The 27,459-nt window shown below is 51.4% G+C and overlaps 14 protein-coding genes across 14 annotated transcripts; 7 read left to right on the forward strand and 7 right to left on the reverse strand.

Annotated features, from left to right (window-relative positions):
* Positions 1 to 2,713: 2,713 nt before the first annotated feature.
* PFLUO_LOCUS8682 (uncharacterized protein) lies at positions 2,714 to 3,766 on the forward strand (the record flags this gene model as incomplete). Its single annotated transcript, XM_073786434.1, has 1 exon — positions 2,714 to 3,766. One exon carries the CDS (start codon positions 2,714 to 2,716, stop codon positions 3,764 to 3,766), a length of 1,053 nt encoding a protein of 350 aa, XP_073642690.1.
* A 1,452-nt stretch (positions 3,767 to 5,218) lies between these two features.
* Positions 5,219 to 6,034, forward strand: PFLUO_LOCUS8683 (uncharacterized protein; the record flags this gene model as incomplete). The annotated part of the gene is made up of 1 exon (XM_073786435.1): positions 5,219 to 6,034. The coding sequence occupies one exon, from the start codon at positions 5,219 to 5,221 to the stop codon at positions 6,032 to 6,034; it is 816 nt and encodes a 271-aa protein (XP_073642691.1).
* Positions 6,035 to 6,387: 353 nt separating this feature from the next.
* On the reverse strand, positions 6,388 to 10,468 carry PFLUO_LOCUS8684 (uncharacterized protein; the record flags this gene model as incomplete). The annotated part of the gene is made up of 7 exons (XM_073786436.1): positions 6,388 to 7,841; positions 7,897 to 8,186; positions 8,579 to 9,689; positions 9,740 to 9,921; positions 9,998 to 10,125; positions 10,182 to 10,252; positions 10,312 to 10,468. 7 exons carry the CDS (start codon positions 10,466 to 10,468, stop codon positions 6,388 to 6,390), a joined length of 3,393 nt encoding a protein of 1,130 aa, XP_073642692.1.
* Positions 10,469 to 11,507: 1,039 nt separating this feature from the next.
* PFLUO_LOCUS8685 (uncharacterized protein) lies at positions 11,508 to 12,431 on the reverse strand (the record flags this gene model as incomplete). Its single annotated transcript, XM_073786437.1, has 1 exon — positions 11,508 to 12,431. One exon carries the CDS (start codon positions 12,429 to 12,431, stop codon positions 11,508 to 11,510), a length of 924 nt encoding a protein of 307 aa, XP_073642693.1.
* A 58-nt stretch (positions 12,432 to 12,489) lies between these two features.
* On the forward strand, positions 12,490 to 13,304 carry PFLUO_LOCUS8686 (uncharacterized protein; the record flags this gene model as incomplete). The annotated part of the gene is made up of 3 exons (XM_073786438.1): positions 12,490 to 12,503; positions 12,765 to 12,885; positions 12,945 to 13,304. 3 exons carry the CDS (start codon positions 12,490 to 12,492, stop codon positions 13,302 to 13,304), a joined length of 495 nt encoding a protein of 164 aa, XP_073642694.1.
* A 308-nt stretch (positions 13,305 to 13,612) lies between these two features.
* On the reverse strand, positions 13,613 to 15,214 carry PFLUO_LOCUS8687 (uncharacterized protein; the record flags this gene model as incomplete). The annotated part of the gene is made up of 3 exons (XM_073786439.1): positions 13,613 to 14,552; positions 14,616 to 14,930; positions 14,991 to 15,214. The coding sequence occupies 3 exons, from the start codon at positions 15,212 to 15,214 to the stop codon at positions 13,613 to 13,615; spliced, it is 1,479 nt and encodes a 492-aa protein (XP_073642695.1).
* A 392-nt stretch (positions 15,215 to 15,606) lies between these two features.
* On the forward strand, positions 15,607 to 16,512 carry PFLUO_LOCUS8688 (uncharacterized protein; the record flags this gene model as incomplete). The annotated part of the gene is made up of 1 exon (XM_073786440.1): positions 15,607 to 16,512. One exon carries the CDS (start codon positions 15,607 to 15,609, stop codon positions 16,510 to 16,512), a length of 906 nt encoding a protein of 301 aa, XP_073642696.1.
* A 273-nt stretch (positions 16,513 to 16,785) lies between these two features.
* On the forward strand, positions 16,786 to 17,976 carry PFLUO_LOCUS8689 (uncharacterized protein; the record flags this gene model as incomplete). The annotated part of the gene is made up of 1 exon (XM_073786441.1): positions 16,786 to 17,976. One exon carries the CDS (start codon positions 16,786 to 16,788, stop codon positions 17,974 to 17,976), a length of 1,191 nt encoding a protein of 396 aa, XP_073642697.1.
* A 60-nt stretch (positions 17,977 to 18,036) lies between these two features.
* Positions 18,037 to 19,125, reverse strand: PFLUO_LOCUS8690 (uncharacterized protein; the record flags this gene model as incomplete). Its single annotated transcript, XM_073786442.1, has 2 exons — positions 18,037 to 18,869; positions 19,122 to 19,125. The coding sequence occupies 2 exons, from the start codon at positions 19,123 to 19,125 to the stop codon at positions 18,037 to 18,039; spliced, it is 837 nt and encodes a 278-aa protein (XP_073642698.1).
* Positions 19,126 to 20,466: 1,341 nt separating this feature from the next.
* Positions 20,467 to 21,728, forward strand: PFLUO_LOCUS8691 (uncharacterized protein; the record flags this gene model as incomplete). Its single annotated transcript, XM_073786445.1, has 5 exons — positions 20,467 to 20,469; positions 20,527 to 20,722; positions 20,771 to 20,918; positions 20,969 to 21,200; positions 21,249 to 21,728. 5 exons carry the CDS (start codon positions 20,467 to 20,469, stop codon positions 21,726 to 21,728), a joined length of 1,059 nt encoding a protein of 352 aa, XP_073642699.1.
* A 340-nt stretch (positions 21,729 to 22,068) lies between these two features.
* On the reverse strand, positions 22,069 to 23,100 carry PFLUO_LOCUS8692 (uncharacterized protein; the record flags this gene model as incomplete). Its single annotated transcript, XM_073786446.1, has 4 exons — positions 22,069 to 22,373; positions 22,432 to 22,726; positions 22,783 to 22,857; positions 22,912 to 23,100. The coding sequence occupies 4 exons, from the start codon at positions 23,098 to 23,100 to the stop codon at positions 22,069 to 22,071; spliced, it is 864 nt and encodes a 287-aa protein (XP_073642700.1).
* Positions 23,101 to 23,653: 553 nt separating this feature from the next.
* On the reverse strand, positions 23,654 to 24,217 carry PFLUO_LOCUS8693 (uncharacterized protein; the record flags this gene model as incomplete). Its single annotated transcript, XM_073786447.1, has 1 exon — positions 23,654 to 24,217. One exon carries the CDS (start codon positions 24,215 to 24,217, stop codon positions 23,654 to 23,656), a length of 564 nt encoding a protein of 187 aa, XP_073642701.1.
* Positions 24,218 to 24,637: 420 nt separating this feature from the next.
* Positions 24,638 to 25,525, reverse strand: PFLUO_LOCUS8694 (uncharacterized protein; the record flags this gene model as incomplete). The annotated part of the gene is made up of 3 exons (XM_073786448.1): positions 24,638 to 25,201; positions 25,264 to 25,435; positions 25,488 to 25,525. The coding sequence occupies 3 exons, from the start codon at positions 25,523 to 25,525 to the stop codon at positions 24,638 to 24,640; spliced, it is 774 nt and encodes a 257-aa protein (XP_073642702.1).
* A 528-nt stretch (positions 25,526 to 26,053) lies between these two features.
* On the forward strand, positions 26,054 to 27,323 carry PFLUO_LOCUS8695 (26S proteasome regulatory subunit; the record flags this gene model as incomplete). Its single annotated transcript, XM_073786449.1, has 3 exons — positions 26,054 to 26,321; positions 26,384 to 26,619; positions 26,682 to 27,323. The coding sequence occupies 3 exons, from the start codon at positions 26,054 to 26,056 to the stop codon at positions 27,321 to 27,323; spliced, it is 1,146 nt and encodes a 381-aa protein (XP_073642703.1).
* Between the last annotated feature and the right edge of the window lie 136 nt (positions 27,324 to 27,459).

Genomic DNA, 27,459 nt, shown 5'->3' on the forward strand with positions numbered 1-27,459 from the left:
GAATATAGCCGCTCATCGAAAACTCGCTGCGACGGAAAACAGCCATGCGGTAGTGTAAGCCCAGCCCGACCCCCATTTGTCTAAAGTGACCAATCTAAACAATCATCGATCTGCCAGTGTGCCAGCAGGGAGCGAGACTGTAGTTACCAGCCCAGTCGTAGGGGTGGTGTCCGGAGAGGTACAAGATATGCAGAAGAGCAACGACGTCGGCTTGAGCCAAAGAACCTATTGTCTTCCTTCTCTCCAAGCTCGCCTCCAGAAATTACAAAGAGCCTTGGTAAGTACGTCATGATATTCTCAAGTCTGTCCTCCTCTGACTGCTTGCCAGATTCTGCCTTGGATAGGGTGATGTGCTTGGTTTCTCCATTTGCAGGTCTTCACAACCTTGATTTCTCCTCGGACAGTCTGTTAGATACGATCGGAGGCGGAAATTTTTGGGAACAGTTTACTCCAAGTACTGAAGGTCCCCATAACTCGGTGTCTGCTGCCGATGTAGAGCAACCAATCGCTAGAGCATACCAAAGTGAAGCGGACATGTACACCGAGAAACCCCCCACAAAAGAAAATTCCAACTTACTGATAGTTATGAGACAGTGCCAATGCCTACTACATATACATTCACCAATATCTTCCACTATTGCCACCATCAACGGAGCCGAAGCGCAAAGATTCATATGGGTTAGCTCGACTATCAGTAGGATCAACCGAACCCCAAAAAGCGGACTTGCATTATTGGCCAAAGTCATCTTTGGGCCTCGCCTTGTCTGCGATCTTAGTCCTGATACCACCTTCTCAAAACTCTTCCCCAATGACCGAAGCAAACGTTGCGCTAAGACGGTCATATGCCCATATGTTTGCCCAGGCGGCCCTGGCAAGTGCGGAAAATGAGATTGACAGGATTGGACCTATATCAAGTCTGGGTGTTGCCCTACCTCAAGAAAGAAGCCATGTGCATCCTCTGGTGCCTTTTCAGCTTGATCCCATATTGACCCTTGTGGTCCTCACTATTTATGAGTACTGCCAGCGGGGCAATGTCTCCAGGATGAGGGCTCGAATCAACCAGGCTGTGACGACGGCCATGGATATGTCTCTTCACGAGCTAGGGTTGACTACAACAGAATATTCAGAAGCGCAACGGCGCGCTTGGTGGATGACAGTGGGTTTATATGAACGTTGTATGCACTGCTGCTAACTATATTATTAGATGTTTGTATCCTATCAATCTTCCAATCTTCACCTTGCAGTACGATCAATGTTTTAGCCCGAACTGCAGAGAATTTCTACTAACAATCAACGCAGCCACCGGTGATTACTGCAGAAGATCAACGAATAACGACCCCATTCCCTCAGTTTGATATGCATCTAGAGGTATATATTGTCTTTAAAAGTAATGATCACTCTTCACTGACTTTTATAAGCCCTGGTGCTTCATTATAAGAGTCCAGAAAGCCCTTTATGAGTGTAACCAAATGGCTCGAAGGCCGGAGCGTGTGACCGAGACAGTCCCTCCACGCGATATGAGCACTGAAATCAGAAATCTGGATAACCAAGTTGTGTCCTTGATGACTGAATCAGATCGCTATCTTCGAACAGGATTTGACCAAGGGAATGAAACTCTCGTGGCAGAAAACATGTGGAGAATCAGTCGAATCCTCATCTATACGTGAGAAATATCCACAATCGTGCTATTTTACACTTGTTGATTTTCACAGTGCCCGAATTCGCCTACATCGTTCCAAAGCTTTCATGGATATCCCGTTGTTCTTAGACAAATACTGTGATCTCACCTCGATCAACAGCCACGACTTCTCACATCACATAGCCACTCGTTCGGTATCTCGAGGAATAGAGCGCGATATAAGCTTCCCTTTTACCGAACAAGAATCCTCTCATATTTGCCTCAAGGCTTCTCTCGTGGTTGCGAAGGGTTTCCGAGATTTGGTACATCCAAGCGCTTTCGGTGGAGACACTTCTGAGGGAGATCTTCTGAGCAGTAAAGACATGTTCTCAGACTTAGGAGATTACAAATATCCACACAGCATCCCTTACTTTTCATGCAGCGCCATGCAAAGCTCATACGCCCTCCTCATGCTCGTCCGCAAACTACGTTCAAGTCTCGCGACTGATCGCCTGGGAGCATGTTATCATCTACTCAACAAGCCCGAGCCGGCTACGGAAGCTTCTGATACTGAACGGCTAATCGAGGAGCTGCGTCATGGGGTTGAGCTTCTCAGTGTATCTTTGGAACCAGATGTCGTTTTCGAAGGCGTTGGGAGAATGGGCCACGAAATCAAAAGCGCATACGTGGCCGCGTTTTCAGATTACATTGGAATTTAGAGATCATAGGTCAAATTATTAATATGATACTGAGATCTGAAGCTGGTGTCTTTTTAAAAGGAAATTTCTTGGCTGCACCTGCCGAAGGAGGAGTGTCTGCTCCTGCCTGACCAGGTACCAGTTCGACCTATCGGGCCAGTACAGACAGTCTTCCGGTAATTCCCTATCTACCATATCAGTCTAAGATCACTCTTAATGATATCTATAACTTTGGGCATGAAGATATTAAGTCCAGTAAGTCTTAGGGTTACACGATTTGCCACTCGGTGTTTGAACTTGAAAGCTTGGCATGATGCCCTGAAAGACCTACGCATATTTATAACCCTAAAATTGAACGCCTTCTCCATAATCTTAACTGAACTTCAATTAGAAAAAAATGGCCCGTCTGAATGTGCTCAAAAATCACCTCCCTTGGACTCGAACCCCACTCATCGTCAGTGCCCCCATGAGCGGCGCGGCAACCAGCAAACTAGCGGTGGCTGTCACTCGCGCTGGGGGCTTAGGTCAAATTGGTTTCATGGACGACATGGCTGCTTTGTCAAACGAGCTGAACACTGCAAAGCATGAGCTCCAGGATCTTATGAACACCCTTCCCAATCCACAACAGTTACCGATTGGAATGGGAGTGATAGTTTTCGGGTCGCCGATTGAAGCGTTCATGCAGCTTTTTGCGGCGTATCAACCAGCCGTGGCTTGGCTTTCTTTTGGAAGCACCAGCGAACTACGAGCATGGACGGAAGGAATCCGACGGTCTTCACCAGAAACAAAAGTGTGGATACAGCTGGGAAGCCTTCAAGCTGCTTTGGATGTTGCACTAGTCTGTCGCCCGGACGTGTTGGTTGTGCAAGGAGGGGATGCTGCAGCACATGGACATCAGAATGGAGCCAGTGTTCTGTCTCTCATACCGGAGATTGCAGACACGCTCCAAGAAAACGAACTCCATGACATTCCGCTGGTTGCTGCGGGTGGAATCGTGGATGGCAGAGGTTGTGCTGCAGCCTTAGCACTCGGTGCATCTGGCGTGGTTATGGGCACTCGATTTCTCGCCGCTACAGAGACACAGATACCTCAGTCTTACCGCGATGCGATATTCAAGGCTTCCGATGGTGGGGAGGTCACCGCGAGATCCAGAGTGTTCGACGAGATTTGGGGTCCGAATTTCTGGCCAACCACCTACGACGGCAGATGTCTTAAAAACAAGGCTTATGAGCAATATCGAGATGGTGTCGGTATTGACAAGATTCGAAATGGGTTATTTTCGGCAATACATAGGCAGGATACTGAGCCTTTAGATGCCCAGGAGCTAGGCAGCCTTTGGGCTGGCACTGGTGTTGGGCTGGTGAAAAGCATGGAAAACGCTGCAGATATTGTCAGAGAGGTTCAAGGCCAGACTCGGAAGTATTTGGACCGAGCTATGTTATCCCTGTGAGAAAACAGCTCAGCCGTCAATTACAAGCGTCTTCTTTGAAACCAATTCTGTATGTTCTCTATTATTCATTGTTTTCTCCCGCGTTTCATCGTCTTGGCCCCGACGGAACCCGGAAGATAAAGTTTCGCATTCCGAAACAAAAAAAAGGAAGAAAAGAAATAAACAATGAAGAACCACGGTCGGCCATTTTCGTGCCGAATGTCCGGAAGTCATCATTCGTCGCCGTATACTTATATGATCTTCATATGAAGGATGTGATATTCGTGCATTGACTTGCTATAGTGACGGTCTGGGCTTGGCGAAATGATATAGGGTAGCCTCCGAATTGTGCAGATCTGTGTTTCAGAATAGTGATCTATGAATAAAATGCTTGCAAAATGAACCCTGCACGAGGATACCTCGTATAGATCCGCCATATTATTGGTCAGACCCTGGAGATCATCAGTACGTGGCACCACCGCAGGAACCACACCCCGGAGCTTGGCCTTGCCTGCGCTTCCCACGTTGGGTAAAGTGAGATCGGGAGGACCGGGTCAGATGCAGTAGTGGACGGCGTTCCTTCTCATTTTAGTACTGGCCCTCGACGCTCCCTGATCTCAGTGGCGTTCTGCCAGTTACAGTGGAATATATCCGTGAAAATACTAGTCGTTTTCAGAACTCGATGGTTCTTTGGTTCAGAGGTGCCTCGAAGCTATTTCTAGTGTCTTGTCAACTCACATCGATCTTTGTTTTTCAACGCGATCGTACCTGTCGCTACATACTCCATCGGGAAAAGTCTAGTATCAGCTAAGACATTATTCCAGGCGTCAGTTTTCAACTCTAACTCTTTATGGTGGTGATAAACTGCAGGTCCGATTTATCAAACTTTTCAGTACGGAGTAATTGCATCCATATTCCTAGCCCCCTCCTTGGCGGTGTATACTTGTTGATCAACCCTAAGGGACCCGTCGGCCGTCGGACACACAAGGTCTTCCGCAGCATCCTGGGATCGAGTGAAATACGGGTTGTGAATAACACGATGTCGATCAAGATACCTTGATAGGCCCTCTCCGTGGCTTGTTTCTTAAGATAAGGCTGCGCATGCGGGGCATGTTTCATCAATCTTTCCATCTTCCAGTAGGCGAATTCGAAAGGCACCGATCGGCCTCCGTCGGCCCTAATATTGTACATCAAATTGTCGATCACAAGTTGCACGTCTAGCGAACTTTTACGCTTCAAATGTTACCCCTTATGTTACATCAAGGCTGACTTGTGTATTGGATATAGGCATGGCATATGTACTCGGTTTGGGAGAAGCTTTGTTTCATTGTTTCTGTATAGAAATACTATATAAAGTGTGCTTATTCCTCCGCTGTCTTTCGGCTCTCCACCTCACTCATCTCAAGCCTCTTCTTTTATAACCTGATTAGGTCTTTCCTTGAACGAAAGGTTCCAGAGGAACGGTACTACAATATGAGGTACTCTATCATCAGTGCCGCTTTGCTTGCGACCTCCGCTGTTGCGGCACCTCTGACGGCTTCTCGTCAGGCGCGCGAGCAAGCCCGCCGCGGTCTTCACATTGGCAAGGCGCGTCACCAGACTCAACCGCCTCGTAAGCCTGGTACCAACCAGCGGCTTCAAGCGAGCGAGATCACCCACGAGGATTACGATTCAAACTGGGCGGGAGCTGTCCTTGTTGGAACCGGCTACACCGCAGTCTCTGCCGAGTTCCAGGTCCCGACTCCTCAGGCCCCAGCTGGCGGCGACTCCAGCACCCAGTACTGCTCCTCTGCCTGGGTTGGCATTGACGGAGACACTTGCTCCAGCGCTATTCTGCAAACCGGTGTCGACTTCTGCATTCAAGGCGGCTCGGTGTCCTACTCCGCATGGTACGAGTGGTACCCAGATGCTTCATATGACTTCAGTGGTTTCGATATCTCATCGGGAGACACGATCCGAGTGACTGTGGATGCCTTTTCCACGTCGACAGGCAACGCCACCATCGAGAATACCTCGAGTGGCCAGGTTGTGTCCCACAGCTTTACTGGTGGCGTCGAGGGCGACCTGTGTGAATATAACGCGGAGTGGATCGTCGAAGATTTCTCGTCCGGCGGTCTGGTCCCATTTGCGGACTTTGGAACGGTGACCTTCTCGAATGCTATGGCCTCTGACGGTGGCTCCACGGTTGGACCTTCAGGTGCTTCCATTATGGACATCCAGCAGAACAACACTGTTCTTACGACTTCGTCTATTTCTGGGAACAGCGTCATTGTCCAGTACAATTCTTAAATCCAGATGGCCCATAGCAGCGGAACTGAGATTTCCGGTATGCACTTGTGAATAGCTTCGAATTGATTGTAAATATTCTTTCGAACTTCAGTTCATTTAATATTTTATGGGAGACCTGTGTAGATGTAAGCGGAGTGACATTATGCAGCCTGGGTGATTCACATGAAGCACTTCCCTATCTCCACAAAAAGACAACCACCATAGAACAAAGGAGGTAAGTGTTAGGGCACGAGTAAAGGAAAATGCAAAGCAAGAGTTGTGATATACTATTGGTCAGGGCAACACCAGTCGCTATGCTAGAAAGTATAATGTACATCCGGGGTAAAAATACAGAGACAATCAAAGGATGACGTCTAACGAGTTCCGCTAGGTCGACGCACAAGTCGCGGTCTCTTGCGCCTCTCTGTCTTGTGCTTCTCGGCAATGAAGTCCCAACATTCCATAGGCGGCCGAATTCCAATGTTCTGCCCGTTGGGACTGAAGACCTCCACCTGGGGAAAAGGCTGCGAGTCGTTCTCTGGGCCGGGCTTTGCGCGAATCTGCACACTGACTTCAATCCAGCCGCACCCCTCAATGAGGAAATCGGCTGACATCACGCGGTACGGCAAGCGGCCTGGACTGACACCTCTGTCTTTCACGGCTTTTGCGAGCGTGGTGGGTAGATTTGAATTTGTGATATCCCACTCCAGATCAAAGATTCCAGCCGAGGTTATCGAGGATCCGGTGCCTTCTTTCATGAGCACTGTTCCCGGATAGGCGCGCTGCTCGGTCTGCATCTCAATTGCCTTGTCTGTCTTGGTAATGTGCGATTCAATGGGCACAAAACAAGCTGCCAGCATGGTGTCTTCTGGATTGACCGTGGTGAGGCGCACAAGACCACCACCAAGGAGAAGAGATTGACCAGGCTTGATTGTGCAACGCTCGGGCTTGACGCGTTTCGTCATGATCAAGTCACGCTTATGTTCGTCACGAACGTGGTCTTCCAATTCACCACGCTCCAGGCCAGGCAAGTCGATCATTTCTCCTCTGCCTCGACCGAACGGAATGCGAATAGGGGAAACGGTAGTCCCAGGTAGGGAAGACACCACTGGAAGGACCGGATACTGATCTTCGGCCGGGACAGGAGGCAAAAGACTATCGGAGTCGAGTTGATTTGAGACCCCCTCCTCTCGGCGATGCTCTATCCAATCATCCATATTCGCAAGACTCTTCGAATCCTTCGGGTAACAAGCTTCAATAAAGCTGCTCTTCCCAACATTGGCCTTTCCAACCACCCAAACTCCTCCGCCATGCTCGCGGATTTCCTCTTTGACCTCTTTAGTCCACCAGCCTCGGTGCGCACTAATCATATGCACGTTACCCAAACGCACGTCCTTTGCCGCCCGACCCAGAGCCGAGCGAAGCACTGAGCGAACATACTGCATCTTCGAATCCACTTGCTCTTTTTTGGCAGCCAAAAGATCCGAACGTGTAATGATAAATGAGATCGTTGGGAGTTTTCTGCCTCGAATGTACTTTTCGGTCGACGCTCGTCGGTTCAGACCGCGCTGTTCCTGGGCCGCCAGTGCCCGATGGATCCGGGGCACGAGAGACATGGGAAAGTCGGCGGCATCCAGAATGTGGTAGATGCGGTTATGCTTATATGGCGACTCGTCCAGGAACTCTCGAATAGCCAAGATCGATGGCTTGGGCGTAATGACCGCCTTGTTGTGATGCAGAAGGTCATGGCACCGGTCACAGATGTAGGTAGTCCGTTTTAACGTATCTATCTCGTTCAGATTATCGGTTTCGTTCACTAAAATCTCCTCTTTTTTTTGTTATTAGCGTCGAATCGAGCCTGAGAGTAGACGCCGATGTCCTACCATGATTTGGAGCGGGGGCTGCTTGCTCCCCGCTGGTCTCGGCTTCTGGTGAAACATATTCCGCCGGGACGGCTTCCGCATCTTGACCGTCGAGGGAACGGTTTTGAGCGGCTAACAACTTCCGCGTCTGCTTTCTGCTCGGATTGTAGTATCCCGGCTCATCCGGCCATACGGTCTGGGAGAACGCGCCGCACCCAGGGCAGCAGACAGGCAGGACTTCTGTTGCACGGATTTGTCTTTCGGAGATCTGTTCTTGCCGAAAAGGGGTCGTGGTGAAGTTGCGGTGCGATCTGTGGAGGAAGTGTGGACCGTTTCCATTTCGAGCAATCGGCGGCGCGACATTCAGTAGAGATGCTGACGATGGGCGCAAGATCCTTGGACTTGATCGCCAAACATCACATCGAAGGGCCCTTCGTACGGCAGCCCGGGAGCTGAACATTGTCGGGCGATGCAAGAAGAAGCTCTGTTTTTTCGTACGATAAGAAAGTTGTTTATCGATAGCGTGGCTGGTCTGCGCGGGCTACCGTAGCCGATCTACACTTTTGCGGACAACAAGTTCACATCAGCAACAACACATTGCATTGAATATATTTTCTGCATTTACTATTGGACACCTTTGACCAACACCCACTAACACTACATGCTCGTAAACCGGCTTACACTCTCTGATCAGAATATAGACCGGACAACTCTCATGGGCGCCGCTTTGAAATATGCACCCCAGGTCGGATATTCGACCTTCGGTGGCATATCCGAGTCCAAAGCACTGTCGCGAATATGGCTGAGGACATCCATGTCTTGCACCTTTATAAACCAGCCTCCACGATCGAGTGCGGGGTCCTTGTTGATTCGTGTATAGACCTGCCAGATCACGAAGAGGAGAATGATCAGAGGCAGGGCAAGATAGTTCTGAAAGAACGTCTCCGCGCTCAAGGATGCAACCGACACATAGAATTCGGCGACCAGACACAGCACATTGAGCCCCACGCCGATCCAGCTACCAATGACACCGAACGGGGCAGCAAAGGCGAGCTCTTTGACATCGCGCCCGTTGTGCGCCCAGGCCCTGCGGAATTGAATGTGAGCGAAGCAGATGCTTCCCCAGACGAAGAAGTCAGAGATACCAGAAAGTGCCAGCAGCCAGTCGAAAATAACGCCACCCGTGTCAGACGCCTCATTGATGAAGGCCAGGAACCCGAAGGCAATCTGCAGTGCAAGGCACCAGACAGGCCGACCAGCCTTGTCGACTTTCGCAAAGAGTTTGGGAGCCATGCCTCGTTCAGCCAGGGCCTGGATGGTCCGGCTAGATCCAAATGTCGCGGAGTTGGCCACGCTGATCACCGAAAGAGTGATCACCGCGTTCATGACCGATGGCAGACCCTTAATACCGGCATTCTGGATTGCGACAACGAAGGGCGAAGCCTTGGTGTTGGCGCCCGTTGATCCAAGAAGGTAATTAGCATCGTACGGCACGATCAGACCGACTATGAATGTTCCCAGAACGTAGAAGAGCATGATCCGCCAGAATACTTGCTTCGTCGCTTTTGGGAGGGACTTGGCAGGGTTTGCAGCCTCCGCCGCGGCCAGACCAGTCAGCTCAGTCCCGCTGAAAGCAAAGGCAGCTGTGACGAAGACCGAGCAGAACCCCTTGAAGTCCGTGAAAGCACCGGGGACGTGCCAATAGTGAGCTCCAATGTATCCACCCTTTGGTGCACCACCACAGTCGATCACGATCCCCAAGATGATGAACCCAATCAGTGCAGTGACCTTGATCATTCCAAGGATGAATTCAACTAGGATTTGGTCAGCAATGGCCCGCCAGGACTGGAGGGGCTTCTCCTACCTTCACCATATCCTCGGACACCAAAGATTTGGATTGCGCTCAGAACCACCAGGAATACTGCGATCCAGATCCCGACATTCAGATCCTCTCGCCAGAACCTTATGGTGATACCGGCCGCTGTAAGCTCAAAGGGCAAAATGACAAGCCAGCTGATCGCATAATCCCAGCCGACGGCGAATCCCCTGTTTGTGATGCTGTTAGCGCCGGCCTTTTTCTTTTTTTCTCTCTCTTTTTCTTTCAGTTCGACGCAAGACTAACCATGATGGATTGATGAACCGGACACAGTAAGTGAAGAAGGCTCCATTGACTGGGTAGAGAACAGCCAACTCTCCAAGCGCTTGGACGGTCAACAAGAGCATAGCGCCGACAATCAGATAGCAGAGGAGCTGGAACTTTCGGTCAGCCTTTTTCCTGACTCGGCCAATTCGTCTGGTCCACATACCAGGGAACCCGGTCCTCCCTCTTGCAGCGCATTTCCAGTGCCGACAAACAGACCAGCGCCAATGGCACCGCCTATTCGGGGAGGTTTGTCAGTCTTGCCTTGCATCTCCGGACAGGTAAGAGGTACACACCGATGGCAATCATTTGCATATGGCGACCCTCGAGGTTCCGCTTCAGGGGGTTGATGTCACCCTGCTCCAAGTCATCGTGAGGCGGCACACTGCCCTCGGAGGCCGGCTCGACCGCCAGCTCTGCCTTCTTCTCCATGTCTTGCTCAGAAACCGTCATGTTGTTCCGGATGGATACCGGGTTCGACAGAAGATGGGTACAAACGGGGATGAGAGATCGGCCTCTGTTCTTTCGGGAGACATGAACCCTATATACTTCGCCACCCAGTGCCACAGGGGTTGCCCAGGTATCATACCAAGGCCAGCGATACGACCGGGGCACCCTCAATTCTCTCTCACACCCAATCCACCGTGGCTGGGACTGGGCTCGGACGCGGCCACTGGATGCGACCAGAGCGTCCGGGGCAGATAAGACCTCAGCCAAAGTATAATCTAGATAGCAGCACCAATCACAACGAGACCGGGGCGCTCTTTCCCGGCTTGGTTGGGTAGTTCGGCCCCGTACTGGTTCATTATCGGGACGTTTCCTTTGGTGCGAGGCTCGTGGACCCGAGGGCTCCTCTGAGGGAGTGGCGGGCTATCTACACCCCTGCTATCACGACAGATCCTTTGCACAGATCCTTCGATTCCAGAAATCTCTTGAGACGCCAACCCGCCGAGTCAAAAAGCGCTCGATCTTTTGGTCCCCTCTTTATAATTAGAGCGGACCCTGCACGGCTGAGAGGATCGTTCCCGTGTATTTATTACGTGCTTCCGAGGGAGATAAGAGCACATGCGTTAAACTTAGTTGGCTAATCCTCCTCAGAGCCACCACGAATCAGGGACTCGGTTATAGGCGGCATAGAAGGACTGGACCCCTGAGATCTCATTGACCCCTTGTGTTTTTCCGCACGCCTAACGATGTCTGACTCGTGGTGGATGGCACGTGAGAGCTTATCGTGGGCCCATTCTTCTAGGTATTCCGGCCCTCCCGATCCTCTGTTGGCAACATCCTGGGGCAAGGCAAAATAAGCCGAGTGGGGAGATGTTATCTACGGCTGACGCCACAGGGCAATATGATTGTCGCGTGATATTATTTGACCGCGAGAAGATAGTTAATATGGATGCGCACTTAATTTACAGAACAACCACGCTGAAACCCCCTCCTGCCGAATAGAACGCCGTCGTAGATCGTAACCCGCAATTTTTGGTGTGAAAGCTCAAGCACGCGCCTTGCCCTTGCCCTTGTCGGCGGATGCATCGGCCTCGTCCTCGTCTTCGGAGTCACTCATAAACTCATCGTCATCATCGAACCCAATGAACTTCCTCGGGGCCGTCTTGGGAGCGAGCGCAGAGGGGCCCGCACCGTGATTGGCTGCGGTGTCGTCGCCATCCTCATCCTCCTCCTCCTCTGAGCTGGATGAGGTCGCCCGCTCACTGCCCTCACTAGCACTGGTGCTCGATCCGCCCAGAATCGCATCCCGCAGGCTATCCGTCCAGGCCCCATCCTGCATCGCCTGCATAACTGCTTCCCGGGCCTTCTCATTCATCTCCTCTTTATCATCCATCCACTGCCCGTCAATCTTATGTTTGCCACCGCCATTCTTTAACTCGTCCTGACGCTTCTCCGCCATCTCCACCACAGCCTCCCATCTGCGCCGGCGTTCCTCTTTCTCCTTCTTGTCCATCTCGGGCTTGACGGCGAGGTACTCCGCCAGCGCTTTGGCTTCGTTGACGGTGCGCAGGCGTCGGCCGTCGAGGTTGCGACTGGAGCTGTTGGTGTCACCTTGGTTGCGCTTGCGTTTGCTGGACATGCGGCCACCGGCTGCGCGCAGCTGCGACCCGAATCCACCTTTGCCGCCGCGCAGGGGGACAGTGAGTCGGAGCGGGAGGAGTGTAGATGTTGTGGTCGAGTCGCCATTGTGGGTCGACAGGAGGGACTGGATGCTTTGAGATGAGGGGATGAGTTTTTGGTTGTTGGTCGTAGTCAGGGTGAGAGAGTGCAGTAGAGAGGCGGATGGGAGGTATGAGGCGACTCGTTCTGTCAGGTCGGCGACGGTCGATGTCGAGGGCAGAGCAAAGGAGAGAGTCGACGGAAGCGACAGTCCGGGGAAGGACGAGAGGAGGATATTGACGGATGCCATAGTGACAGACAGTTGAGTCAAGCTGTAGCGGATAGGTTGGGGTATTGGGATAACCAACATGGATGAAGTCCAGTCCGACGGCGATAGTCACAATCGGCCATGACTCAGCGAGTCACCTGACCATCACCCAAATCGGTCTAGCGCCCTATTAGGGCAGCAGCCCTGAATGCCACCGAATCGCACGACGCACTTTTGCCCTGCTCCACTTTGCTCATCTCTTAAATCACCCATCCATTTCTATTGTCAAAGCGATTCCACGAATTGCGCCAGGAACTCGCGACAATGTATGTGACTCTTTTGCTTCTCAGGAACGATCAGCTAACCCACCGCCAGGCTTATCCCCAAGGCCGACCGCAAGAAGATCCACGAGTACCTCTTCCGTGAGGGTGTGCTCGTGGCCAAGAAGGACTTCAACCTTCCCAAGCACGGTGACATCGACACCAAGAACCTCTATGTGCGTCCTGACAGCAATCCGACCAATAACCTCCAATTTGCTAATTGCCCTGCAAACAGGTCATCAAGGCTCTTCAGTCCCTGAACTCGCGCGGTTTCGTCAAGACCCAGTTCTCGTGGCAGTACTACTACTACACCCTGACTCCCGAGGGTCTCGACTACCTCCGCGAGTGGCTGCACCTCCCCGCCGAGGTTGTCCCCGCCACCCACATAAAGCAGCAGCGCTCGCACGCTCCCCCGCGCGGCATGATGAGCGGCGGTGATGACCGTGAGCGTCGTCCCCGTGCTCCCCGTGAGGGTGGCCGTGAGGGTGGTTACCGCCGCCGCGAGGAGGGTGGAAAGGAGGGCGGTGCCCCCGGCGAGTTCGCTCCTTCTTTCCGTGGTGGCTTCGGCCGTGGCCGTGGCGCTCCCCCCTCCTAAGGGTAGTCACCTTGGTGTCCTGTCATCCTCTGCTCGGTCGTCCTGGGGGTTCTCTACTGAGGTGCGGTCCGGAGTAGGGTCCTCGGGAAACGGGGATCTGAAATGGATTCACTGAATGGATCCTTTTGTTTCTGGGAAGGATACGGGGAAGCAAAAAAAAATTAGATATGATGCCACTGGTTTTATGCTGTAGCTAGTTCTAATGGCAATTTCATGATTCGGTGCAATTCTCTATCTTGATATGTACATTGTTTCACTTGATGAACTCCGTCTCTGGCCAAGAGAACTCAAGGTGAGCTCTACACTAACTAAGCAAATCTCTTCCGATCATACCGAACCACAGCCTGCAAAATGACCGAGGCTCCAGTGGCACAATCGTCTGCGGAGCAGAACTCCTCTGGATGGTGGCTCAGTCCGTCCTTGCACGGGACAAAGATCATACTGGTCGGGACACGCTTGGACGTGAAGACACTATCATGACCGGCGCCACTCATCATGGGCCGCACCAGAGACTTGGGGTCAGCAGTGTCCGCATCTGCGACAACTGCTAGAGCCGACTGCTGTACACAGTCAATGCAGTCCGGGTGGAACTTGACAGCGGGCGAGTCAAAATCCAGCGTCCACTCGACGCGACAGGGTTTGCCAATCCCGGCGCCCTCGGCGGCAGCAATGGCATCGAATTCCGCGCGCAGCTCCTTCTCAACCTCGGCGACCAGCTCCGTCTCCGGCCCGCGGATGTCGAGACTAAAACTGACCAGCCCCGGGACGGTGTTGACACTGCCAGGTTTAGCTTCAACGATACCGACGCTAGCCAGACAGCCTTTCGCGGCAGCGACCTCGCGCGCGCGCACCATCATCTTCGCGAAAGCGTACAGGGCGTCCGCTCGGTGCTCGAAGGCTGTTGTCCCCGTATGTGTGTCCCGACCGATCACATTAACTCGGAACCACCGGTATGCCTGCACGGCTGTCACGACGCCAACACGCTGGCCAGCAGAAACCAAGTGTGGGCCTTGCTCGATATGCAGCTCGAAATGGGCAGCTATCGGTATCTGCTTGTATGAGCATTTAGTGCTTCCCAGATAGTCAATCTTCTGCAGAGCAGTTTTCATCGTCTCCGGCGCGGACCCTGCTGTTGGCAGTGATGCTACTGTCGGCACCTCCTTGAGGTTGTGCGCTCGAGAAAGTGGAATGCATTCGGCCCATACTCCTGATGAGACCATGCTCATTGGAAACCGGGCACCCTCCTCGCTGTGAAAGAGATAAGTCTCTAACTATATGGCCGAGGTGGGGAGAAAAGGCTAGGGATCATACTTCGTCCAGTTCACGACTCCGACTCCACCCTCCGTCTCCAGACCCATCTCGTCCATGGTCTTGAGCGCTTCCACTCCAGACAAAACACCTAAGATCCCATCGTATCTCCCCCCGGTAGGCTGTGTATCAAGGTGACTACCAATGAAGGTGGCAGGCACGTCCTTTCTGCGGCCAGGACGAATCGCAAAGATATTTCCCATCTCATCGACCGTGATATTACATTTGAGGTCTTTCATAGTCTGAATAAACCAATCACGAGCACTCTTGTCTTCTTCCGATAGGGCCAGGCGCTGCATGCCAGTGTCCGTCGGCCCACTATACCCGTCGTTAGACTTTCATGCGGATATACGGGATTGTGATGATAGAGAAACTTACTCTCCCCACCGGATCCCATAGCCCCATTGGCATGAGTGGTGCAAGTCTTTCGCTAGACGCTCCTGGCTGACCCTCAGGGCTGTCACCTGGGCCTCGGATAGTTGCGTGGTCAACATGGTCTTAGATTGTGATCCGGAAAAGGGCCGGGAGGTGGTGAATAAGTGTGGTTTCACGGTAAACGATCTGGCTATTAAAGCCGTGCGCAACAAGGGAGCGCGCGCCATGGTGCCTTTATAGGATAATTGCTGGAAAGAAGTAATTGATAAGAGAACAAGCAGAGTCATGGGCGGGGGTCAGCGGTCGAAAGTCCATTCGATCATGAATGCCCCCGCACTAACTAATACCTGTGGAGACGTTGGAGATTGGAGTAGAACGAATGAATAATGGGCGAAGACAGCTTAATTCCATTCAAGGTTTCTTTAGACAAGTGCGCAGTCCTCAAACAGCTATCCTCGAAAACTGTCGGCGGTGTCTTGGGTCAGTTGAAACCTCAAGGTTACGCATTCACCGGAACCGCGGTCGGTGAAAAAGGTCCCGCAGACACTGCATCGGCACACCTCGACCCCAACAAACCCCAAGATCAACGATGTTCAGATAGGGATAATCCGCTCCAATCATGCCCCAGACACGGAGTCGGGTCAAGCGGCAGCGAATCTGCCCCTGGTGCTCACAGTCGTTCTTCAAAGAGGAACATCTGGCCCGCCACATCCGCTCGCACACGAAGGAAAAGCCCTTCGGCTGTGCGACGTGTGGGAAGTCTTTTAGTCGTCATGACTCTCTGCTGCGACATGCTAGGTCGCATCGATCTGCCAGTATCTCGTCAGAGACGCCTACCGGCCCTGATCGTTCCGCCCTAAATATCCCGTTGGTTTCTCATAGTGCGGGGGGTGATTCTCTCCCACACTTGCCGGGGGCAACATCATCCTTTGGCATTCCTGCAAATGAAGCAACCTCCAGTCTGTTCTCGCCAACTCAGCACCGTGCCGTGCCCCGCAGTGACAGCACCCTCGCCCAGCCCCGTCTACCCGGTTGGCTGGAAACCATCGTTCAGTCACCAAGCTTCGGCAGCCATGAGCATGTTAATTCCCAGGCTGCTTCTTTTGGTGCTCTTGATGGCATGTTTCAGGAGGATTCCGGCATGCAATGGAACCTTAATATGGACTCTCAGGTGCCGACATGGCTGGCCGACGAGGATTTCGACTTGAATGCGTTGAATTCCTCGGTTATGGAGAATACCATGTCTTATTTTGCGCCTCTCAATACCCGGAACGAGGTTGATCCTCTTGTCTTTGCCGTTCAACCGCCAGATGAACCAATAATGGATCGTAAAGAAGATCAGGTTCGTCAGAGGTGGTTTACATTCATCGGGACGCATGATCCGGGATATATCACTCCAGACGCGATTCCTGAACAAACAGAGGTAGACGAGCGGTATCGAGAAAAATTATCTCAGCGGCTTCAGCAACGCGTTCCAACGGAATCTTTGCCGTCCACGGACTTTTTGGTGAGTACCAACGCTTGATTTTCGCTTTTCACCGCTCACCGATAACAAAACCTCTGTATTCAAATGTACTTTACCAGATTCAACCCCATCTTCCCAGTAGTACATGCTCCAACATTCCGCCCTTCAGCAAAAAGCTCGCTTCTGCTTCTATCCATATGCTCAGTGGGGAGTCTTTTCGTTGGTTCCAACTATGCCGTTGCCCAAGGCTCGAGGATATTTGAAAGGCTCAACAAGGCCATCCTAGCATCATGGGAGAAATACCTGTCAAGGGGGAGGGGCGAGGCCCTCGCAATGACCCAAGCAGCCTTGATTGGGCAAACGTTTGGATTGCTGTCAGGCAAGCCGAGAAACTTGCTCATCGTGCAAACCTTCCATGGGACGGTGGTTACTTGGGCACGGCGACACAAGATGTTTCAAGTCCACCAGGCGACAGACCAACTGCAAGCAAACTCTCTCACACATACAGTGGAAGACGTTTGGAAATCCTGGACACATGCCGAGGAGCAGATTCGGGTTGCCGCGGGCCTTTATATCCTTGACTCTGAGATTTCAGAACTTTTCATGACACATCCGTTCATGCAACATGCTGAATCAACGCTTCCTCTGACTGCAAGCAAGGAGCTCTGGGTTGCTCCCACTGCCGCACAATGGAAAGCTACAATGAACAGCGAGCAGTCCGTCGCACGCCTCGATATCCCTCTAACAGAGACATCAGACCAATCACCAGAGCAGCCTCGCTCGGGGCTCGACCTGGGATCATCGAGCAGATTCCGGCAGTACACTAGGCTGCAAGGCATAGTTGCTTCGATAATGGAAAAGCGAACTTCTGCGGCTGCTTGGACCGCCAAAACCCGTCATCAATTCGAAAAACAATTGATTCAATTCTTTGACCAACATCTCAAATCCAAGACACAGAGCGGCACCGACCCTTTCTGTCTAGAGGTATTATGGCATTCAACATTCATGTCTCTCTTCGTCGACTTTAATCGACTGGAGCTTGTGATGGGCCGCGATGGATACGATGAATCAGTGCCCCATCGGGATTATGTTTACAAATGGGCTTCATCGAATGAAGGCCATCGCTGCGCACTTCATGGGGCACTGATCCTGCGGAAGCTCCAGAGCATGTCCTTGGGGATGGAGCCAGCTGTCCACGTACCACGAGCTCTGTACCGCGCAGCGACAGTGTGGTACGCATACTCGGAGTTTGGCGTTGATGAACAACATACGGGCACATCAGCAACGCCCAGTATGGATTTTCCGGAGCTGGTCCGACTGAACGTTAATAGTCAGACCCTTCTTTTCGAGGCCAATGGCTATAAATCTACCAAGCCCAAGACGCAGGAATCTAGCACGCTTTGTGGGTTGGTTGATCTGTTGCGAAGGATTGGCCATTGGGGACTATCTAGGAAATTCGCTGAGCAGATAGTTTTCGTGCTGCAGGGGCATACGGAGCTGGACGCTCATGGAGCTTTAATTTAGGTACTGCAATTCGATTCTAAGATATACCCCTAGTCGACACAAAAGCTCGCCGTTCGTCTCTTATCCCTGGAGAAACGAGACCACACGGCTGGCCAATTGCCTTAGATCTTCTCTGCTATTACAGGCAGCGAAAATAAACCGATCAGGACGCACAATAATAAAGCGTGTCCCAGTTAGTTCCTTTCCAAGGGAATAGGGGTCGTAGTACTGCGGCGCTGGCCGTCCCTCGCATAGCAAGGACTGCGCAAACTCGTCAGCAGTAGCAAGTCGAAACACATCATCATCCATCTCCGGGGAGGTAGAGGAGAGATCCTCGACCAGGACTGTCACTTCAGAAGCCCGAATCTCGCTATGGGATATATCATCGATGTCAGAAATGACTCGTTTCGCATCCGCCACTTCATCTAGTGTTTTCACATAGACAAGAAGCTGAAAAAGGCATTTTTTATGCGCTGCAAAGATCACATCATCCGTGAACCGGATCTCAGCATCTGCTTTATTGACAGCAGTGCAATAAACCTGCGGAAGAGACAAGCCCCCATTGAACTCGGGCAGAAACGGCATTCCATCAGAATGCTTATACCGTACCAAACCCTCCTTCCGCCGACCAAGTCGGAGATCATGTCTCCAGCTGGGGACTAGTTGCACAAGCCACAGGTATAGATTGCGCAGGAAGATTTTCACGGGGTCGCCTTCTGTTACGAACCGTCCGTTTTCGATCGTGGTTGCTAGGGACTGTTCCAGCTGTTGCTTGCGCTCCATGTACCATGCTTCCAAGACCTTTTCGTGAGAAAGTAGACTCTTGGATGGAGGGGTGTCACGACATAGGAGAGCGAGGCGCCAGGCTAAGGAGGCGGCATCACGGAAGCCGGAGGCGATGCCTTGACCGCCGACTATATTGGAGTAGTTAGTCACTTGGAGCACTTGGAGATGTTTTTGTGGTCGATTACAGGGAGGAAACACGTGTGCGGAATCGCCACATAGAATGACACGACCGTTAGACCATCTGTTGCAGCTGCGAGCTGAGAACCGGAATGGACGGCATCGAAGGATCGTGATACAGTCTTCTGGATAAGCGATATCGTGTGAAAGTCTTACAGGAGTTAGTAACTGTTTTAATGTACAAGAGAGGCTGAAAAACTTACCCATATCGACTTCCCGAATGTGTGATATAGGGAAAGACAATCTTCTTCATCATCTCGGGTTCAGCCATTTTGTCGCCATCCTCGTCTTTCAAAACCACAAACTCAAAGCGCCACAGCCTATCAGCCGGCAGACCAAAGCGTCCACAAACAGAGGGTCTGTTGGGATTGCAGATAAACCGGAAATTCAGTGGAAAAAATAGCTCGTAGACCTGCTCGGGTGTGTATCCCATCTTCCAAAGCGGAAAACCAGGGTGGGTTTTCTCGTTGGGGAGATTGATCTTCCAGTTAAGAGCTACCCATGTCTCTTCATAGAAGGCGCTGTTGCATTCTTAGTATGAAGCTAGCACAAGGAGACAGGACTTCTACCTGTGAGCCTGGTCCATGGTTATCCCTCGCGTCTCAAGATATTGTTTTCTTGTGAACCCGGTCTTTCCATCGGCACCAACAAAAAATCGTGAACGAATGTGGTGCTCCGTTCCTTGGGGATCGCGATACTGGCATATTACACCATCTTCGTCTTCTGATAGGCTAGTCACCGCGCAGCCAGAACGTAGCTCACAGAATGCAGACGAGGTCATTGCTTGCCGTAGATTCTTCTCCAGTGCAGGCTGGTTGTGGCAGATAAATCCTACATGTCCTGTTCCACCTTCTGTCTATTCATAAGAGGTCAGACCGGAATTGTAGTCTAAGGCTTCGTCTCTTACTGTCCCGTAATCCATTTCCATAAACGCTCTCTTATCCAGAACGGGATCTGTACCTCCAATGAACTTGAAAGTGTGCATACCTAATAGTGATTAAATAAGTGCGTTTGATAGATGTCTTTCTCCGAAATGACACTCACAGGTTCCAATCTCTTTATAGACAGACGGGTACAGCCCTATTCCCTGCAACAGACGAATCCCATCTTCATCCAGCGCGATGCCTCTCGGATCAGTTGTAATCTTTTCCCCTTTCTCCAACACTATATTGCGGATTCCCATCTGACCCAAATACGCAGACAGCATGGCCCCCGTGGGTCCACAGCCGCATATCACCACGTCGGTGGTCTCACAGTTGAGATCGGCCATGATGAAAGGTGTACAGATTCAAAACGCGCTCGTAAACGCCTATTCAGAACAATTCCGTTTTGTCGTTGGCTTTTTCTTGGTTGTTCGAGTCCCTCCACAATTGTTGTGGGGAGCTTACTTCCCCACGACGATCCACTCGGGCTGCGGGACGCAAGTCTGCGGGACTTCCGGCTGGAGGGGAATGTGGGGACAAGGATGGGGTCAAATAATCAGCTGCGATAAATGTGGTCGATTTGCTGCTAGCAGGACTGCCCAGAAGCGTTACAGCAAAGTCCAAGATGGTAAAATGACTTGCTCCCATATTAGTCTCATGAACATGGCTAATAGCTTCCCCACAGACACAAGCAGCGATTACTTCGGCAAACCACGGTGCCTCCATTCCTGATATCGATGCTATAGGCAGCGAGCAAGAGAGCATCGAGACATGGCGTCAAAGATGCAAAATCAAGAAAGAAGATCAGATTCGTCTGGTAAAACTGGCACATATGCGATATCAGCACCCTGATCTAGATCAGATTAACACCTTTCTACTGGGTAAGTTCTTCACTTTTCTGATTTTCATAAGCTAATCCAAGCATCTAGACTTTGGTATGGTCGTGACCAAGCGTACCGAGGACCAGATCTGGTATCGAGGCTATGGGGACGACCAGTACGTGTACTACGTTCAAAAAGGGCCGAAGAAGTTCCTTGGTGGTACCTTTGCTGTGGAGACCTATCAAGATCTAGAGAAGTAGGGCTGTCATTCTTCTTAATGTTAATCTAACTCTGACATTGTATCAGGGCTGCTCAGCTTGATACCGCCAGCTCAATTCAGGAACTTGCCGATGCCCCCGGAGGCGGGTTTATGGTCTCCCTGACCGACCCGGAGGGATTTCCCATGAACCTGATGTTCGGACAGAGTCCAGCCTCAAAGGGCGAGTTTCCCGAGAAGATCGTTATAAACTACGAAAATGAGAAGCCTCGTGCGCGGCGATTCCAACGATTCGAGCCTGGGCCAGCTGCTGTGCACAAGGTATGTGGTTTCGCAAATGACTTGAAATAAAAACTAATTCCATCCCAGCTCGGCCACTATGGTATCTGCACGCAACAGTTTGATACGCTTGTTGAATTCTATACATCCACGTTCAACCTCATCCCTACAGATTTCCTTTACGTGGAAGAAGAAGGCAAGAAGCGGAATGTCGCGCTCTTTGCACACATCGACCGCGGCGAGGACTTCGTGGATCATCACAGTTTCTTCATGACCACAAATGCCACCTCGCATGTCCATCACTGCTCATTCGAAGTGCACGATTTTGACACGCAGGCACTGGGTCACCAGTGGCTTGCCCAAAAGAAGTATCAGTCTGTTTGGGGCGTTGGTCGTCATATCCTGGGCTCTCAAATTTTTGACTATTGGTGGGATACCACCGGCAACATGATCGAGCATTATGCGGATGGCGATCTTGTAAACCATAAAACGCCTATTGGATATGGTCCTGCAGGCGATGAGTCGTTGGCTGTCTGGGGGCCCGAGGTGCCTGCTTGGTTCTTGCAGTAGGGAATTGTATTGGTAAATCATTGACACTTAGAATGCCATCGCGAACTTTTTTTTTTTAATAGCGGGTGGTTTGGATGATACACCCATCAATTTCATGTCTTGCTTTTTATGGTAGATTGATATATTCACTTGGGAATTTGCATTGGTCAAAGAGATGAAAAGTGCCTAATGAAGTGCCTCTTTTCTGCCTTTGGTCTAGGATGATCAATACGAATCTACAGCTACTCGATACTTAAATTCCGAATATAAGCCACTTTCAATTCTATCGCCCAAAATTCTACCTGTGCTCTCACATTGGACGAGCAGAATAATCCTCCGCGTCTATCACTTCAACGCAAATTCAGCGACTCTCATACCGAACCTTGTTGACCAGTGTTCCGATCTGATCAATCTCCACCGAGATCTCATCACCATCCTTTAGGACCACTCTGGGATCACGGAAATAGCCGATACCAGCCGGTGTGCCCGTCAGGAAGATAGTGCCCGCCTCCAACGTCGTACCCTGGGAGAGGTAAGAGATCTGTTTCTTGATGTTGAAGATCATATCCTTTGTGTGGCCATCCTGCACGGTTGCTCCGTTATGAATGGCCTTGATCGACAAAGTTTGGGGATCTTGAATCACAGAGGAAGCAACGAGGACAGGGCCTTGAAGAAATCTCGGGTTAGTGCATACTCTTTTAGATCCTCGGGGAGGGACACGAACCGAGCGGACAGCTTCCATCAAGACCTTTGGAGAAGGACCACTGCGTGGTAAGCATCTGCATCGTCCGCGCGGAGACATCATTCGAGGCCGTGTATCCAAGAACGTAGTCAAGGGCTTCTTCCTCGGGAATATCGCGACCGCTCTTGCCGATGACGAGACACAACTCGGCTTCATAGTCGCTCGTTCCATCCTGAGCACATTTAGGGATATTGATCGCAGCCGGATAGGGTCCTGCTAGAGCAGTCCGTGGCTTCGTGAACAAAATCGGGGCCTTGGGAAGAGCCATGTTGGCTTCCTGGATATTTGTGAGCTTCTTTGGATGTCATTGCGTATGAGTATCAGGTGCGGTACATTTGCGTGGTCCATGTAATTCAGGCCCAGGCAGCGGATATAATTGCATTCCTCTCTTGAGACCGGGGACAGTAGCTAGAGTATGCCTCAGTATGTAATGTCTCAAAGACAAGATTGCTGGGTGCCTACCTGCTTGACGTGCATGACTTCCTTCGTAACGCGGCCGTCAAACATCGTACCCTCAATCACGTAGACAGCAATCTCAACGCCATTGACACTGTCACGACCAACATCGCGTTTGGGGTCAACCAATTGGCCAAGGTGGACCTGGCTGTCCTCGACAGCGATGAAACGAACAAGGTGCGTCCAGGATGGCATCATGAAGGAGTGTGTCAATAATTTTCAGTACAAATTATCGCTGCAAAAGACGACGGGGGTAGAATTTAAACACTATTAAAGACGACAGCAGTTTGAATCCATCTTCTCCATGCGGGGCTGCGGGACCGAGAAGCAGGTAGAAACTCGGATATACGGATCGATGGCCAAAGACGGATGTTGTGGGGCAAGGCCCCAGGTCGGAGACTATGGGGCAATACTTCTAGTGTCGGAAGCTCAACCATTGCATAGAGCAATTCACTCAGTAGAGACGTCTCTATTCATTAAATAACTATTTCTGAATAGTTTTTCCGCATTGCTTGGTCCTCGGCGTGGAGTGGGATTCGCCTCTTTGGCAGGTTGGCCTCTCCACTTGTTTTTAGCCAGTACCTCATAGAACATTCCAAATCACCCATATAAGAGCAAAATATACTGTACATTTCATGATAAATGTATGAAAAGCTGACTTTTACAGATATTATAATTCCTTATCGTACACAGAACATCTCAGACCAATGTGAGACAATCTCCACAACAGAACCATCTCCAGTGTTGATTATAAAGCCATGAGACCAGCAACAGCAGCCACAATACCCATAACCCCCCCAACATTCGAGTTCTGTATGCTAGCAGCATTGGGAGCAATCGTAGAAGTTGGAGCAGCAGATGTCGAGTTTGACATAGTCGTGTCTTTTGAGGTGGTAGTTGTGTCTTTTGAAGTGGTAGTCGTCAAAGAGGCCAGGGACGAAGTAGTCGGTGCCGTAGTGATCATGCTATCGCTGGCACTGGCGACAGTTCTTGTACCGGTCAACATAGTCTCTTTCGGGGTGGATGTTGATGCCGCCATCTTGCCATTGTGGCCCCAGCCAGGCAAGTAGCTGGTGGTCAGAGTTGCCGAGCCGGTATACAAAGGGCAGCCCGGCTGGTCAGTCTTCGGGGGTGCGGTTCCGCCGCCGCAGTCGGGAAAGGCGCAGATCTCGCCGGTGCCGGGTACATACCAGAGCAAGCTGGCTTCATGGTACTGATCGGTAGTGAGGGATGAGACACAGCCGGATAGGTCGGTACGAGCAGTGGCGAGGCCGGTGAGGCTAAGGATAATGGGGAGGGCGAGGGCCTTCATTTTCTTCTTGTGATCGTGTAACGAGTGACTGGTGGTCAGTAGAGATCTGTTGGGGAAAAGAATTGAAGCACTTGGGAGGCAGGGGTAGGGATTTTACCTTGCGGTCCTTTCTCTACTGTAAACTTTTCCCGGAGGCTAAACCTGCCGAATAGGCCGGTCTGGGTCTGCGCCATACAGCAATTATGAGCCACGCCAAGAATACGGGCGCCAAAAACTTTTCTTAAATTGGTTCGCTAGCAAAATCCGGGACAGGGGAGGAGCCTTAGGGTTTCTGGTCCAGTTCACAATCGCGCGCCCCTGAGATGGAGCAACGGGTTCTTGCCATGGGTCTATTTATAGTTCCAACTGCATATTTGAATGATAGCATTCATATCAAGAAATTGAATGAGTTCTGTGTGCTAAAACAAGTATAAACTATGCCTATGCACGCTGAGCACGCGCAATAAAAGCCGTCTTAGAAATGGTTTTGTCTTCCTGGGTAAAGACGAGCGGCTCCGAGAGGATTTCATAGTCAAATCCAGCACTCAGACCCGCTCCCTCGAACAACTTCCGCATGTCCTCTCGCGAGAAGCCGTGTACCATGACAGTGGCAGAAGCATCGCCGAAATCATGGCCCTCCGGTCCATGACCATGACCATGACCGTGACCGTTCTCATGCCCGTGCCCATGTCCGTGTTCATGTTGAGTATGCGGAACGAGATCAATGATCAAACATGCACCACCCTTCTTAACCCGCGATGCAAGCCGCTTCAGGGCTTGATCCGGGTGCTCGAAATGGTGCAAAGCCATGCTCACGGTTAGAACATCGAAATCGATAAACTCAGGGCCCGAAAACTGGGCAGCCACGGACTCTCCCAGGAGGTCGGCTTTGTATCCAGTGACTTTGTCGGAGAAACCGACGGCAGCGGCATTGCGGTTGTAGTCATCAATCATGTTTTCGCTGACATCTATCCCAATGACTTTGGTAAGGAACGGAGCAAGTGCCTTGAGGACCGATCAGTATTTTTCTAAACTGTGCATCTCTGAGGCCACGAGCAAAAACATACCATTGACACTGCTCCAGGCCCACAGGCATATTCGAGCATTTTGATTTCCTGGCCCTTGCCCGTATCTGTATCGGTCCACCGGTCACTGAGCCAGAGGCGGTGTTGTTGAACCTGCTCGGTCAACGTCTTTAGGACATTGGCAAATCGATTCTTGTAGGAAGAAGCCATCTGACTTTAGAATAAGAGTTAGTCTGTGGCATGATAGAATCTTGTCGAAGACTTACTCGAAGTACTTCCGATTCGCTTCTGTAAAATCGGCCATGACGAACAATTTGATGAATGAGTTGATAAAAGGGGGAGTATGTGCAAAATCTAATATGAATGAGATCCAGAAAATATGTTTGACATCTGAAAAAAGCGCGGTCAACTAGTGAGAGGCGTGATATTTATATTCCAGGGTTGGCTCGGAGACATATTCGGATACTTCCGTAGAGAAACCAAGGTTTGCGGAAGATAGTGCAGAAAGGATTATCGGGCAAACCAGAGAGGACTAAGCCTCCGCAAATTTCACGAGTGAAGGAGGAAGTACCTGCCTAGCAGAGTATGTCCATGTCCATGCATGCTAGCTGAAGTTAGGACAGACCGGTGTCATAGTCCCAACGCTCACCGCCCGCCAGCTCCGACTGCATCACCAAGCTCACTTGCCCATCTGCCATTCCGCATCTCCCGCATCAATTCTTCCTTTCCTGCTCTTTCTCTTCCTCTGTCTTTATCTCTCTGTTTTTCTCCTTATCTCCTCCATCGGGTCTGATCACATCCCTTCCATTCCTGCCCTGACCAGCTCTCCGCCATGGACGCCTCCAAGATCCCCGATTTCCTGGCCGAGCAGCAGCAACAAGGCACCCCCGAAACGCAATCCTACTTCCTCACCTTCGAAGACTTCTGGGAGAGGAAGCTATGGCATCAGCTGACCGACGCGCTGGTTGAGTTCTTCCGTCTGCAAGAGAGCGCGCCGCAGCGGTTAGCCATTTTCAAGACTTTCGTGCTCAGCTTCGCCGATCGGATCAACCAGCTGAAGTTTGTGGCGTTGGGGTTGATGGCTGCGACGGGGTGCGCTGGTAAGCTATTTAACGGCACACTTGATGGTGATCATTTACTGATGACGTGCCCTTCCACACAGACGACCATGAACGACTGTCCTTCCTCACATCCCTGGCAGACCGAGTCGACAAAGCTGAGACACAAGACGCACATGTCTATGCGCTGGCGGACGTGGCCAACGTCAAGCTGCGATTGAAGGACCTGGATGGCGCACAGAAGGACCTGGCGTCGTGTCAGCGGGTGCTGGATTCGTTTGACTCCGTCGAGACGGTGGTGCATGCCTCGTTCTACAAAGTAAACTCGGACTACCACCACGTATGCATCTCCCCTCCTCGTCCCTTATCTCTTCGAAACTAACACAAACACATTCACAACAGGCCAAGCAAGAGTTCGCCTCATTCTACAAAAACGCCCTGCTGTACCTAGCCTGCATCAACCTGGAGGAACTGCCCGAGTCCGAGCGCGTGTCCCGCGCCTACAACCTCAGCGTCGCGGCACTAGTCTCCGACTCGATCTACAACTTCGGCGAGCTCCTCCTGCACCCGATCCTGGACTCGCTGACGGAAACCCCGCACAACTGGTTGCGCGACCTGCTCTTCGCCTTTAACCGGGGCGACCTGACCGCCTACGACGTGCTGGCGGGCAACATCTCGAAGAACAAGCTGCTAGAGGAGCATCGCGTGTTCCTGTACCAGAAGATCTCGCTGTCGGCGCTGACGGAGATGGTCTTCCGGCGTCCGCCGCATGACCGCTCGCTTGCGTTTGGCGTCATCGCGTCCGAGACGAAGGTGCAGCCCGATGAGATTGAGCATCTGGTTATGAAGGCTTTGTCGTTGGGGTTGCTGAAGGGTTCGATTGACCAGGTTGCGCAGGTTGCGCAGATCCATTGGGTTCAGCCGAAGGTGCTGGATATGAAGCAGATTGATGGGATGCGGAACCGCCTCAAGGATTGGGATGCTGGCGTTAACCAGCTGGGTCATTGGATTGAGGGTGTTGGCAAGGATGTCTGGGCTGCATAGAGGAAGCTTTTCTTGTTGAATTACCACTTGTCTACAGTACCTTATAATGAATGATGGGGCTGTGGTGCGTTCATCTATTCTGTACGGCGTCGACGAAACTTTGTAGTGCATTCATCTTATCTATTTTACGATGCTT

The sequence above is a fragment of the Penicillium psychrofluorescens genome (assembly GCF_964197705.1).
Source record: "Penicillium psychrofluorescens genome assembly, chromosome: 6".
In the NCBI taxonomy this organism is placed as follows: Eukaryota; Fungi; Ascomycota; class Eurotiomycetes; order Eurotiales; family Aspergillaceae; genus Penicillium; species Penicillium psychrofluorescens.